Source organism: Apis mellifera, linkage group LG9, assembly GCF_003254395.2.
Source record: "Apis mellifera strain DH4 linkage group LG9, Amel_HAv3.1, whole genome shotgun sequence".
NCBI lineage: Eukaryota > Metazoa > Arthropoda > Insecta > Hymenoptera > Apidae > Apis > Apis mellifera.
In genome coordinates, this window is record NC_037646.1 from 4,793,233 (window position 1) to 4,808,396 (window position 15,164).

General features: G+C 34.5%; 1 protein-coding gene across 11 annotated transcripts in view; it reads left to right on the top strand.

The window, feature by feature from the left end:
• LOC411345 (neurotrimin) overlaps positions 1 to 15,164 on the top strand; it is a 442,810-nt gene that overhangs the window by 317,047 nt on the left and 110,599 nt on the right. For all 11 annotated transcript variants that reach the window (XM_026443081.1, XM_026443080.1, XM_026443079.1 and 8 more), the window contains one exon: positions 12,783 to 12,875. In XM_026443081.1, coding sequence (XP_026298866.1) covers positions 12,854 to 12,875 — 22 coding nt within the window. In that variant the 5' untranslated portion in view covers positions 12,783 to 12,853. The remainder of the gene's footprint in view (positions 1 to 12,782; positions 12,876 to 15,164) is intronic.

The following is a 15,164-nucleotide window of genomic DNA, read 5'->3' on the forward strand; positions in this document are numbered from 1 at the left end:
GCCGCACGACTGTGGCGTTTGCTCGGTCAGCGAGCAGGGGAATCGAGCGCTCGATTTACATCGGGCTTACTATCGATTCGACACCACCTCGACCGCCTTTTGCCATTCGACTCCTGCCTCCGCCCGACCGAAACGCACTGACTTGAGAAAGTTATCAGGCTTCGACCTTCCGCATTCGAGTACCTCGAGACCTCGATTGAATATAAGCTAGGTGAATGAGATTTTGTTTCAATGTTAATTTTTGATATAACGTTATTACGTGATCGTTGACGATTAAACATTCGTGAGTTATCGTGAATAAAATTGTCTGGAAATCGAAGATTTTTTTTTTTTTTTATTAAAATTATTATTTTGGTAAATATTTCGTGCAAGCTTGATGAGATTGAATTAAGATCGAACATTTTCGTTCTTGTATCAAGTATTAAGTAATATTTTACTCCTAAAAATATTTCATTCTTCTTGATGGTATGGGAATAGATAATAAATCGTAAGCACTTTGTAAAAGAAAAGATTCGTAAAAATCTTTAACTTTATCGTGAATCTTCGTGGTTCTTTTAAATCTGATAATTCAGAAAAATTGTTTCAAAGCACGAGCAAAAAGTTGATATATAACTTTTAAACAGCAATATTTTAAATCTCTTCTGATAACTTTCTCAAATAAATTGCGGAAATCTTGGTTCATGCAAAATCTTGCTTCGCCCCTCAAATTTTTCCTTTATCATTCCGTAAATTTTCATTCGAATCTTGCATAATAAACGAAACACATGCCATAAATTATCGACACGTCGCCGACATCCTCTCCCCACTCGAAGCCTCGTGTCTCTTTTTTCTCAAGAAACAAAAGGAGCCGCCGCCCTCCTCCTCCGAAACGCGATTTAACCCGCCCGGTTCCGCATTATCCACGTATACAACCCCTTTCCACACCCTCCCTCCCAGTTAAGAGCGCACGAAGAGACACAAGTAACGGCAGCAGGAGCCTTTACCCGGCGTGCACGTGTACAAAACCTCGATACAAGGGTGCTAAACTCACCGCAAGGGGGGTGTCTCTTCGTTCTAAAGTTGGAAACTTATACGAGCACCAGGCTGTGAGAGGCACACTCGGTGGAAGAGGGTGGAGCAGAGAGACAGAGAGAGACAGAGAAAGAGAGAGAACTGCCTCACTTTGATCCATATTTTATTTAGTCCGCGGGGTGAAAAAAGAAAAAAGAAGAGAAAAGGGACGCCGAAAGAGGGAACTTGGTCGCTCGGACGGTAGAGGGTTAGTGGCACAGGGAATGGCCGACAGAGGGGCAGCTTAGGGCGAGAGGTATAACCGTTCTCGCACTTTTACGACGGCCACGGTTAATTTGCTGTGCAATTGCCACGTCCTCGCCCACCCTGCTATCCAATTTTTGTTGTTCACGCCTCGAGATTTCGCCCTTTTTATTCCTTTCGCTACCTTTACGTACGTACCACCACGTGGCGTATCAAAGTATAACTACACACTGTTGGAAAAAAGAATTTACATCTGATATCGGAAATTCGAACTTTAATGAAAGTTTTTGTCACGTGGATAATTCTTTCGTTAATCCATTCCAAGGGTATGGATGAAATTTTCTAATATAATCGATAAACCGTGATCGTAAATACTAGGCCAGTATTTTTGACTTTAATTTTAGCAAAAAGTTGGAGTCGAATAACGCGTCACGGATCAATAATTTATTTTGTATTTCTAGAAACATTCGTTCTGTGCAATTTTCCTTTTAAATATCAATAATAATTCGACAATAATTTTAATTCAAAGAACGATCGCATCTTTGACACGTTCCTCTCTGCAAAATTTGAAACGTTCGACTCGTTTGGTTGCAGATATTTATTCCACGCACATATCGTATCCTCGGTTGATCCGGCAATTTTCCTCGTTCTTGCTCTCGTTACCTACAGAATTCGCTCAGTTTGCTCCGACTGAGAAGAGTCGGGTATAAAGAGAGAAAGATTAACACGGTTGAGCGTAAAATTAAATTTATGCTCCTGCAAGTTTCCCTGTAATATCCTTGGTCCCCGGTGGCCCGTGTATCCGCGCATTTGCGCGACTTTGAGTTATCAAAATAAGTCGAGGATGTAGACGAGGTAAACGGTAATTCTCCCTTTATTTCTCTCTCTCTCTTCCTCTCCCTTTATAATACTTTTTTCTTTTTTTTTTTTTTTAGAGTTTTGTTTCGAGAAAATAGGGATGGAATTTCATAATTAGATACTTAATTATTGTTCAAGTTGAGCTTCGGTAATTTGTCTACCGTAATGTGGAAGTATTTAGGTATATACCTGGTAGATTGCTTTAGTGGAGTAATAAATTTTACTCTGTCTCGCTATATATAAGGATGCGTGGATACGACTTTGCATGTAGCACCAGAATTTTTTGCAGGATATTTCATTTTTTTCTTTCTTTCTTTTTTTTTTGCCTTTATCCGGTCCTAGAACGAATTACAAATTGTATTAGCACGATAATAAATTTGATAATACGATAAAATAAGCTAGGAAAAGTTAATATAAAGAAAAATCATAACATTCCGTTGAGATGTATATAAATTGTAAAAATAATGCCGTAAATTTTATTTGTGAAACATTCTCACGATTTATTATCGCGTTTCTCTATTTCATTATTTTTGTGACGAATATTTCTTTTCTCTCCTCTCTTTTATCAAATATTTTTCCTTCCCAATCTTTAATCGCACCATAATCTCGTTTTTCCGCACTTGAAATTTATTTCACTTTTATTCACATTTTTAATGATACATTTTTAAAAAGAAAAAAATATCATCGAGCTAGAATTTACGTTTAAACAATTCCTTAAACGATCGTACCATTAAGGCTGATATTATCGGAGGACGGAATACTTTGTCATCATGTTGAAATTAACACGTGAATTCCCGCTTTGCTTTCCGATAAGATTTCACTAATAAATCACGAGCTGCATCGCTATAACTATTGAATCTAATTAGCGCCAACTTCCTCCTTTCGTTAGTTAGCTACCCGACAATTTTACCTTGCCATTTGTGAGTGGAAATTTTGCAAGAATTACTATCCGCGCAAATAGCGGTGGAATCCCTCGCGGATCTCGACAATCGGAGCGGAGAACAAAAGGTTCTCTAAATAAACGCGGCTTGCAAAAGGAAAAGAACTTGGGGCTTGTTGGAAAAGCGGGTTTGGACGATCGCACAATGTTCCACGGCATTTCATCTTTCAACGATAGATAAAAATCGATTCCCTGATACTCCTTTCATCTTCTTTCCGTCTTTCGACTTATCGTTAGGTGACTCGACGATTTTAAGACGTCGTTCCCTGTGACAATGTATGAGTCTCCGAGGATTTTTATAGATTCTATTCATCATTTCTTTTCCTCTTAATTTTCTTTTTAAAAAAAATTTGAGAACGTGAATTTCGCAATTTTTATTATCCAAGCAAAAGATTATATTATATTTCGAAAAAATTTTTTGTTGATCTAATGCTTCCATTCGAATTTACATGTACTGTATCATTAAATGAGAAATGTAAAAATTTTGATACGAAATTTTCTTAAAAGATGTACGTATATTATTTTAGAAATAATTCATTTTAATTTTTGTTTTCGAGTTGCGATGAATATTTGTGAAAGAATTGAAAGAAAAGTATTTTTTTTTTTTTTTAAGTATATAATTATTACTTTTGTAATAAATCAATATGGAATCAATCAATTTTCCGTTCTGGAAATACGACCATTTTAAAAGCATACATTTGAAACGTTGATCCATACATACGATTTCTGCACTTAAATCCCATTCTCTCCATCGATTTTTCCGATATTTACCGCAGGATAATGTTAGAGTTTTATATTTTCATATTTATGGCAGATAGTGACCAATGGATAATACTATCTATACAGCGCAGCATGGAAGATAATTTTCTCAAATGGGTATCGGTTTTCGATAGATTCGAGAGATTTGCTTCGAATACGGATGATGATGAGATATCGAACTGCTTTGAAAGTAACGATTTGATAATAGCTCCGAGAAATACCTCTTTTTCTGATAGAATCGGAAAATTGATGGACTTATGTCCATGTAAATATTTAACTATATCGACTCGAAAGTAACGACTGTTTAACTTGCAGCTAAATATTTGTATATATAACAGGATTGAATGAAATCATCTTCTTCTTCAAGCAGTCTAATCTATTATATTATCTTAAATTTTCTCCACCTTGTTTGGCACTCAATTATTTATCATTCACTTTCAATGAAAGATTCTAATTCTACGATGAAATTTTTATCATTTAACTTACTTTCTCTTGCGATACCAAATTTATATTTCTTCCTCATATTTTTTTCAATTCTTCTCAAGAACTTCTTTCTCCAAATCGAGGAATATATAAGGAAAAACAAATATATTATTACTCGAAAATTCAAATAAAATTTATACATTATATACTCACAATGAGAAGTTGGAATATTAGCCGTCTAATGGAAAACATATTTCACATTTTCTTTTGCAATTACTTGCCATTCTCCACAGTAGGGCAGCACACTTAGGGAACCAGACAGAATTTCCCTCTTCGTTTTTAATTCCCCTTGAATTTTTATCCAGGGATGCCAAGCCACCCTTGAATTAGTTAAAGAGCCTATCGGAAAAGTGGCGACAGACCGGAACGAAGCGACTCTGGGTTAAAATACTCCTCTGGGTTGTGTGTATAAAGCTGTATTAGGCGTTCGTCGAATAACAAGTTGCACGGAGACTGCTTCGATCCTACGGGAATTTACGTATGGTCCATTCAACGGGACAAAGTGAATAAACAATGCGGGGAAATTATCTTCCAGCGATTCTGATTACGTTGATTAATATTAGGAACGCGGAGGCCAATTACGTGTTGAACTCCATGCTCTCTCTTTCTCTCTCTCTTGCTCTCCTCGTTCTATCGTAGAGGAAATTCAGCTCTTTTATTATTAGAATAATGTTTTATTTATTTTTAAAATTTTTCTTTTTTCCTTGAATGAAACGAACGATAAATAGAAATACGTAGTCTTTATATTGTTCCATATTGTTTCTTAAGACATTAATGATTGAAACAGTTTGTGTAAAATCATTTTCGAAGATGGAGATGGAGATTGATTTTCTTTGTGCAATAAAGAGATATTTAAATTAAATTAGAATCTCGTTTTGATGAATTGTCTTGAGTTTCTATTTTTTGGACAATTTAAATATGGATTCTCTTCTCCGTGATAATAAGTTATGTAGCACAGAATTATTATGATATTCAATATATCGAAATTGGGGAACGTGAGAAATATAGTTATAATTTTTATGAAAAGTTTATTATATAGCATTGATATTGATTGTTAATTTAGCTTCGTGGTGGGATTAAAGACGGTATAATAATAATTTTAATCGTTAACAAGATACAATTAAAAGGAAGAAAAAAAAAAAATAAAATAAAATAAAAAGAAAGAATATCCTTTCTAATAAGGAGAATTGTACCGTGATTAAATTTAATTCCCCTTCCTTCTGTGAAATTAAACGTGGCGATCGCGTTAATGAGACGATGCCTTATTAAAAATATTTAAATTTTCCACCCTAAAATTTAAAATTTAAACAATCCCGTTATTAGTGGAAAAATCGTATGTTAAAGGGGTGGTGGATTAAACGTAATGAAGAAGAAACGGGGAATTATACGTAAGGATGTTACGCGTCCCCGGATATAAATTCATGAAAGCAATTTTGTATAAGGACAGTTGAAAATTGGGCGCATGAACTACTTCCCCTCTCATTTATTAACCAGAAAGGGGATCGATCGGGCTGCAATTTTTACGGGTCGTTTTTCACGTGGAACATATTGTCATCTGTCCATGTCCGACGCAGAAAAGGGGGAGGGAAACTTAGGAGGTCGGCTCCATTGATAGCGAGGCCATTGAAAAATTAAAATGGTTTTAGAAACGTGTCTTTTTCAAACATGTCAGTGTAATACGAGCATAATTCAACGAATATTTTTCTCCGACATTTTACATTCCTCCGAGTTTAACGATCTGAAAATTTTGCATTAAGTGAATAATACTACGATGAAATTAAGTTCATTCAACCGGAAATGCGCTTTGAATGTTAGAAGATTTGTAAAATTTGAAATTTCTTCTCTTCTCAATTTTCAAACAAAAAAAAAAAAAAGGAAAGGGAAATGTTAAATTTAAATGTAATTATAAATTTAATTTCAATTTATGAAATTGACAAAAAAAAAAGAGGAAGAAAATAATACGAATGCGAAATAAAGCGAGCAATTTGATTGAAACTTCGTTACAGGTTCAATTTTGTTGATAATTATATTTGAATAAATGACCGTAGTTTATCATTATAACAATTTGTTGGAATAATTTTTCTCTTATTGATAATAACGAAATGGTTATTGAATAACATCGCGAGCGATATAAATTGCGTCTTGAAAAAAAAAAAAAAAAAGAAAGAAATAATAGCTTCACGGCACGGTATTTTTTAATTGAATATTTCGTCTCTTTTCTTTTTCATACCTTTCTTTAATATTTTCACATACTCGTATCGAAAAATTCGTAGAAGAAAAATGTTATAGGAATTTAACGAGATACGTCAATTTTTCAAGTGTGTCATCGTTCTTCTTTTCACTATTTTTTTTTTCTTCTTTTTCCTCCCCCTCCCTATTTCTTTTTTCTTTCTCGAAATATCCCTTTTTCATCGTTCCATACCGTTGATAAATAGATTTAGCCAGATTCATCTCTCGATACGAATTCGCGAGGTAAAGACAAATCGATTTTGGTCCCACGTGACTCATGGTTTTACAATAAATATAGACCACGATCACGACAGTTGCCCTTATGTCGTTATATTTCTTTTTTTTAATAAAATCGATATCGGCTTTACGAGATCTGAGTGGAAAAATAAATTTTTTTTCTTCCTTCTTTGTCCTTGTGTTCGGAGAAAAGATATGGCAGTGTTTTTAATGGAGAAATTAGAAGAATAACAATCTGAAATTTAAAATATAATTAAGAATTGACGGATATTAAAATATTAATATTGCATAATTTTCCTTATAATATTCAAATAATTTGTAATTCCTTTAGTTTCATAGATAAGGTAATAGAAATTTAAATTTAACTAATACCAATTAACAATATTGTCTTTGAATTAAGGAAAAGAAAGAATCATCTTGATATTTGTATTAAAATAAATAAACGTCAAAGATCAATTAATTAACTTTTAAAAATTCTTTGATCGTTTAACTCGTTCAACAGGTTGGAGATCACTGTTCTAGAATATTTATCTTATTTATAAATGTAGCAAGAAAGTGATAAAAAGTGGAGAGCAGAGGTTTAATCTATCCTTTCAGTTTAACAAATTTTCGCTAATACCACTTGGCTCGCAAAAAGTTTAAACGGCAGATTACAAAGGCCGGAATTAAAACGATAAAAGTGTGTCAAACTTGTTAAAGATGAAGAGTTGGGAAGTTTAAAATTCGCGCGTCGCGAAGAAAATATCTCTTTCGCACGTGTTAACTTCACCATTTGCAATATTCTTGGGAAACTACGTTTGCGCATCGTGACACACGGGAATATTATCCCTATTTCTTGCTGGTTTCCTTCATTTTCCGAATATTTCGCGCAAACTTGCGCGGAACAGCATGCAAATGAGCAACGTAAGATGATTAAAAGCTCTTTCGATGCGCTTCAAAATTTACTTCAAACTTCGTTCAACGCGTGGCAAATTTTTAACGCGTTATCACTTCTTGAATTTCACGTCTTTTATTCTCGAGAATCGCAATATTGCTGCAAAAATTTTCTCGTTAAATATATCTGCAACGAGATATCAATATTATTGATATTATCGATCACAATAAATTACAATACAAATTTTAAAATATCATTTGATAATAACTCACCAAATAATAAAAAATTTCTCTCTTTCTTAAACCTGTCCAGGATAATCATCCACTAACCAGACATTTAATTCCAGAAATAAAAACAACAATCTTCTCTTCTTGTTCTCAAATTTAATACGCTTAAATCAACCACAGAATATCAATCTTCGAAACGAAAAATATAAATAAAAAAAAAAGAAAAAAAAATTGAAATCCATCTTCTCTCGACACATGTGCGCGTAGTGAAATAAACACCGAACGTGTCCAAACAATGTACGGTCAAGCCCCGAACGGGGCGAACGAAAACATCCCCTAATTCTCAGAAATAACAAGAATCTGCCGTGTGCACGTTGGAAAATCCGCCCGCGTTTCGTTTATCAAAATAACCGCGTCCTCGTCGTTTTCTTTGCATCAGCATCGAAATGAAGGATCTCGCGTAGGACGGGGTAAAAAATAAGAACGAGGAGGATAAGGCCGTGGTGTGCATTGACACTTTACTCTAAACACCGGCCAATAAGCCGTAAAGTAAATTTCACGGTGGTGGATAGATTGGGAGAGGGGGGCGGGTAAGCCAGCCAATCCTGCGCATAATGTACATACATATCCGGATCCGATGAAAAGCTGGAAGCTGTTTCCCGATTGCGTACAACATCGGTCACAGCCCAGATTGCTCCATTAATCGTTGCCTAGCCAGCCGTGATATTATCGTTTCGTGATGAGAGCGCGTCCTAAATAAACGCCGATATATTATTAGGGTTTGGTTGAGACAGTGGTTAGTCGCTTCTAGAAAATCTTTGGCGAGGAAGGAAGACGAGGGGAAAGATGGAAGAAGAGTTAATTCGAATTCGTAATAGTCTGATATCAGGGAAACAATTTTTTTTCATTTACATCGAGAGAAAGAACTTTACTTTACCTTCGTGAGAAGGGGAATGAATTAAATCATTTATCTCCATCGATTAGTCCATCTCCTTCATCGTGATAAGATTGAAATAAATACTCTTGCACGAGAGAGAATCTCGATGGATCATATTACTAAGGAAAGAGAGAGAGAGAGAGAGAAGAAATGTAAGAAGCGAGAGAAAGATATATATATATATATATACACATCGTACTCGAATTCCAACAATGAAAGCTTTTCTTAAGAGTATGGCGGCGTTCTCTCGCCGTCACGACTCGACGCTGTGACTAATAGAATTCAGTTACCCGAAGTTGGGGCGTAACTGAGAAATTTGAAAGCGGGTTAGCACAAAGGCGGCTTCAAAAATACGGGTAGAACCGGGGCGTGCTTACACCGTGGTGAACGAGAAACGTCATTGTTTCGTTCCCCGGTTTTCTGTGGTTCCTCCAATTCCTCTCCCCCTCCCTCTCCCTCTCCCTCTCGATTTCAACGAAAGCTTTGACGAGTTGGCTGACTCTGACGCCCAGAGAGAATACCGATTCCTCGAGTTCGTCAAGTTATCATCGAGGAATGGAGGGAGGGAGGGAGGAGGAGGATGTTTTCGTTGATTATTTACGACTGGAGAGAAAAAGGTGGTAGGAGGCGGCCAATGGCACAGGAAACTTGGGTTAACTTCCCGATCCCTATGGCGGAAGTCCGCAAATTGAATTTTTGGTGTCTCGCCGCACCATCACTCGAAGACTTCGTGCAGAATTCGAGATTATCCGCGACAGTAGCTGTTCCTCGATAAGTGTTTGAAGGCGGTGGTAATTCCTTGTATGAATAGTTTGGGATCAATTATCTAAATATATCCGCTTGTTTTAGAATTTTTTGAATATTAATTTAGACAGACCTCCATTTAATCACGAGTCGAATTTCACTTGAATATGTTTTAACGAAAGCTCTCTTGTTATATCCTTCATTGATTCGATGATAATATTCCTCAAGTTATTATATTTTCATCAGCTCCTTTAAAATTTCACGTGTACAGAAATTCTTTTTTGACAGCAAAACTTTATACGATATGGCTGCAAGGATATTTCATTTTCCAATGAAATAATTGCTCGTCAAATATTTAATTTCCTGGAAATATAATTGATGCAATTTTTTCTCCATAGCTCTTAATTACAGGGAAAAAAGTGTCCATCGGTTCTTTAATTTTAATCAGAAATATTACCATCTTCTTAAAGTCGAATATCAAAAGGGCACTTCAGCCAGGAGAAACGGAGTAAGCTTTTAAAAGCGACACGTTCGAAAACCTTCGACCACCCAATGCAAACAATTGTTTTCAACTTCCATTGAAATGTCCCTCGTTCCTCGTCATGTTTGCTAAATCCGTGTTCGCGGCTAATCCGAACAGGGCTCAGTCCGAAAAAACATAGGTAGCTAGTACGTCATGTAGCCATTGTGTGGAATTTGCAACCGAACTTTGCAAATCGTACACACGAGTATCGATATATACACACAGACTCGACAGGTGAAACGTATTGACAACGTATCAACTTCCGCTCGGAAATGTAATGGCGTTGTACCAACGTTTGAACAGACGAATTCGAGGAAACACTTTCTCGCTCGTTTTTCTTCTCTTTCTTTCCTTCGAATTTCTAAAATTCAAAAAAACAAATAATCAATACCACGTGTCTCTGTATTTATATCATTAATAAAAGATCTTTCAACTACTTGTCAATTGTAAATTTGTACATTAAATTTTTCAAAATGCATAAGATTATAATTTTATTTATCGAATCAATTGAGTCACGAATTGTCTTTGAATCATCAAAGATTGGATCGATCACAATTTACAATAATTAAAAAAAAAAGTTGGGGTGGATGAAAGTAATACACATTTCTCCCTCGTTAATTCCCCAAGATTATAGATCGTCGGGACAAAGATAAACGATAATGCCGGACAGTAAAGTTTGCTAATTGCCGACACCTGAATGCAAGCGATTATGGAGAAAGTTTTTCCATCGGGGACTTATATAATCTTGTCCTTATTGATTTAAATACACCTTCGTAAAATAGGGATTGCTCTTAAAAGCCCGACTTTCCACGGGGCCAATATGAACTTTATCTTCTCAAATTTCGAGGGAAGGAAACTTCCCTTCTTCAAAGTTTACATTACGGTGCTCAACCCCGTACCCTTTGTTTCCCGAGCTTTCATTTTTAGTTATTAGCAATTCGCGTTTCCCCGCGATGAAATTATCGACGTTCCTCGCGATCCCGGTTTATTTTTAAATAACTTACTTAATATCCATCTTCCGATTTCGAAACATTTCGTACGAATTTCTATTGTGAACCGTGAAATTTCTAGATATCCTTTCTTCTTTTTTTCTATTCAATAATCTATACAAAAACAAACACTAAGACTTGTCAGATGATTCTATTTTCTTTTTTTAATTCGAATTAAAAATTATATTAATATTTATTATTGGTAACTGGAATTTATTGGCGCATAAAGATATACTACATTATTAAATATTATTGAAAATTAAAAGCGACGATAATTTATTAGAGCGTTACATACCGATGCAAATATTAACTCTACCCTCTTATTAAGGAATATTATTTAAAAATGTTACACATTCGTGAGAAAACGTCACGCGATCTGATTAATGTAATACTTTAATAAACCGTTGTTGGCGTGTACCGTGCCTAATAAAGATATTGGAATGCAAGATATCCTGGAAATACGTGTATATAGACGAGGTTTTGAACAAGTTCAATTGCACGCTGCATCCGTGGAAAAAAAATGACACCGCAAGAAGTTAGTTGTTACCGCACCATGCAATATTCCTATTTGCCACTTTTTCCCTAGTTTCGCGGAGAAAGTCTGTCCAAGTTACTAAGAATTGCGGCGTGCACTTGTCCTCACGGAATATCGTTAAAGTTTCGGCCATAGGTTGTCGCGATTTCGCAACTTTAAATTATCATTTTAACGCCTGAAATATCCGGCGAAAGGAAGAGGCGAGAAACTACTTCTTGCTTTGATTTTAATAACTTTTTTTCGGGGATGGATGTTACGTAAAAAATGGTCGCAACGATCGCTGTGCAAAGTTTAATTAAAATTCGAGATCCGTGTCGGGGTATTGTAATTGCTTATGAATTATAATTCGTGATAGAGAATTATATTTTTCGAGATGGGGGAGAACGATTTATGAAAATGGAAGATGAAATTATTATATAAACGATAAAATAATTTAATTAGAATTCGAAATCGTTTATTATTAGGAATTATAATTGGTTATGGATTCCAACTTATAATGGATGATTGTATATAGCTAGTTAAAATGTAGAGTTGGACGATTAATTGGTGTAGCCATTAAGTCAATTTCTTTCGTCATTTATCTAGATTCAATTTTCAGTCTCACGTGAAAATAATAATTCACCAAATGCGATTAAAAAATTTCGTTACGTTATATATTTTGCATATATGTGCAAATTGATTTAATTGGATTTAGATCAATTCTTCCCTTCTTATTTCTATATATTTAATCTTAATCAAATATCAAACTTAATATTTTATTAATTGCAAAACAATTAAAAGTTAGAAACGAGAGAAACTTTTCAAAACTTTCTAACAAAATTGTACATTTTCTAATTAAATCTATCATTATTTATCACGATACTGTACACACGAATATAAGCTCGTCTGATTATCACTGGTTATTTCCCCTGAACGACGGCCCGAAATGAAATCCTCGTCGAGATATTCGCGAAAAAGTGGTTTCATCGATATAATATCGGTCTGCTTCATTAGGGACCCTTTATCGAGATAAGGATTCATTTAAATTGTCGGTGGAATTTCGGCTTGGAAATCTTGGGCTCGGATCAAGAAAAACGACAAAAAGCTTAGAGCCATCGGAAGCCATCCCTTTATCTTCGAGAGCACCTAATTTACCGTTATGATTAATCGTGGCCCGATCTTTAATGTTCCCGTTCCCATTGTGCCTTTTTCAGGACGGCAATCGAGGAATCTGGAGATATTGGGGCAAATATCGGGTCACCATCACGGAACGCAGTATGCATCGATGTCGGAGAATTACAAGAACAGTGAGTATTAAGCTTATATTATACTTCTTGTCTCGTTTCTTAGAAATGATTGAAACTAGAATATATTTGAAAGTTTTTTTTTTCTTTCTTTTTTAATTAAAAAGTAAATAAGAAGCGAACAAATTTATTTGTTCAAATTAATCAATCGTGTGTATTTGTATTATTATTTTTTAATTTAAATAAAGTGTTGATATCAATGAAAATTTATTTCACTTCTTTTGAAGTAATAAATGTAATTCAGATGGGGAGAATAATTAACGATTAAAAATTGTGCGATTTAATTAAATCTTAATTCTGAACATTAATAAATAAATATTGAAATTTATTACGAAAAAGAACATTCTAAACCATTCAATAAGATTTATTTATAGTTTCAACCAAGTCTTTAAGCATTCTTCTCGGATAAAGAGGATTAAGATATAACGATAAAACGATAATACATGTATACAATTTCGTAAAGCCTCTTGCTAAAAACTTCTGACCGTATTATCTGGCCCAAATAATAGCTAATTAAAACGTTTTGTAATATTTCTAATGAAATGACACGTTTAATACCTCCATACCATACAAAGAACACGAACTTAATGAAATGAGAATACTTGTTACACCATCTTATGAAAATTCCACGGATTTTAATAATTCTAATAATTCTAGAAACAAGATTATTTCTTTACGATATAATTTTTCAATCTCTCTTGACAATTTTTAAAAAAAATCAGTCTCTTCTTTCCTTCGAAAGAAATCATCGTCCCGATTTCCAATTCCAATGATTTCCAATCTTCGTTCGTTTGAAATTCCCGCGAAAAACCGTTGACCAATGAACAAACACGCACAGTTTTCAGCATTGACCATAATCCAGCCTGAAATCAGTATCCGAGAACAGCGAAATCTCGAGGGATTAGCATGATAGAGATCACTTCCTCCTCCCTGTCTATTTCTCTCTTTCTTCCTCCTTCCTGAATGTTGAAAATCAGGCGCGATGAACGTGCAACATTTATCGTCGTTGCTGTTGTTGTTTTCGTTAAAAGCCGAAATAAAATGGGGAACGTGTTTTCGCATTGCGTTAACGACTGTGCTACACGAGCCAGATCAAATGGACCGTTTCACCTGACATTTCGTTGTGATTGCGAAATAACAACTCTCCCCCGTTATGGTCCCTGTCTATCACTATTTGGCCTCCCCACGATTTCGAATTAACGAGATGTTTCGAGAAGTTCTCGTTGTTTCGGGACGGCTATTTGAGGTTAAACAATTGATTGGTAAAAGACACTATCGAGAGAGGTGTTGGTGGAATTGGTGGTTTTACCGATATTCCAAGATTCGAATGTAAACGAATCGAAGTGCAGAATTTGATCGTCTCTGTTGGGATACGGCCTTACGAGAATTAAAGGAAATTTAAGATGATTCTGAAATTACGTTGGTATTTTGGATTTTGGTTCTTCGTTTCATTCTACGATTCTATTTTTTTATTTTTAATTACTCGTTTCGATTATCGATTCATTTCTGAGATTAATCAATTTATAATCTAAGATTTTATTTATTTATGTATATTTTAATTATTTATAAACTGTGCTTTCACAACGGTAACATTAATTTGTTACTTTATATTAATTATCTGTTTTTAATTAAACTTTTCATCAAACTCTGTATTTGTAAATTAAATACTTACGATATTTATTAAATCTTTGATTAAGAATCTTGTATTCAATTGCATTATCGATGCAATTTTTTACGTTTTCATAAAAGGTTCGAATTCTTCTAGAATAAACTCTGTTTTCGAACATTTAGTAAATTCGTTAACCAATTATTGGTTAATTTATTCGATTATATAGAAGCACGCTTGAGTGTCTTTTTCTTTATTTCGATTTCATTCGATTCACACAGCGTAGCCTCTCTTTTATCCGAGCAAAATGGAAAATAATCTTAACGCATGGATTCGCGTAAATGTTTTTGCATTGTGCAAAAGAATTGTGGAAATTGCACGAAATCTCGATATCCTGTAATATAGGAGGGAGAATTTTACCACGATTAAATCGAGGCCTATAATTTGCATAGCCGAGTAAAAATTTTAATTTACGCCTTGAATTCGTTCTCTGTTTCATCTGTTTCACAAGTTTTTATAGAATAATCGATCCTCCCATACGAGGTAATGGCAATTTTAGTTATTGGCGTGTATTAATGGAGATATATATAAGAAAATTATTTATAGTTTTATATTTTTGTTCAATTTGAGATTTAATAATTTTATTTTTATCTAAAAAAAAAAAACAATTAATTAATAAATATATA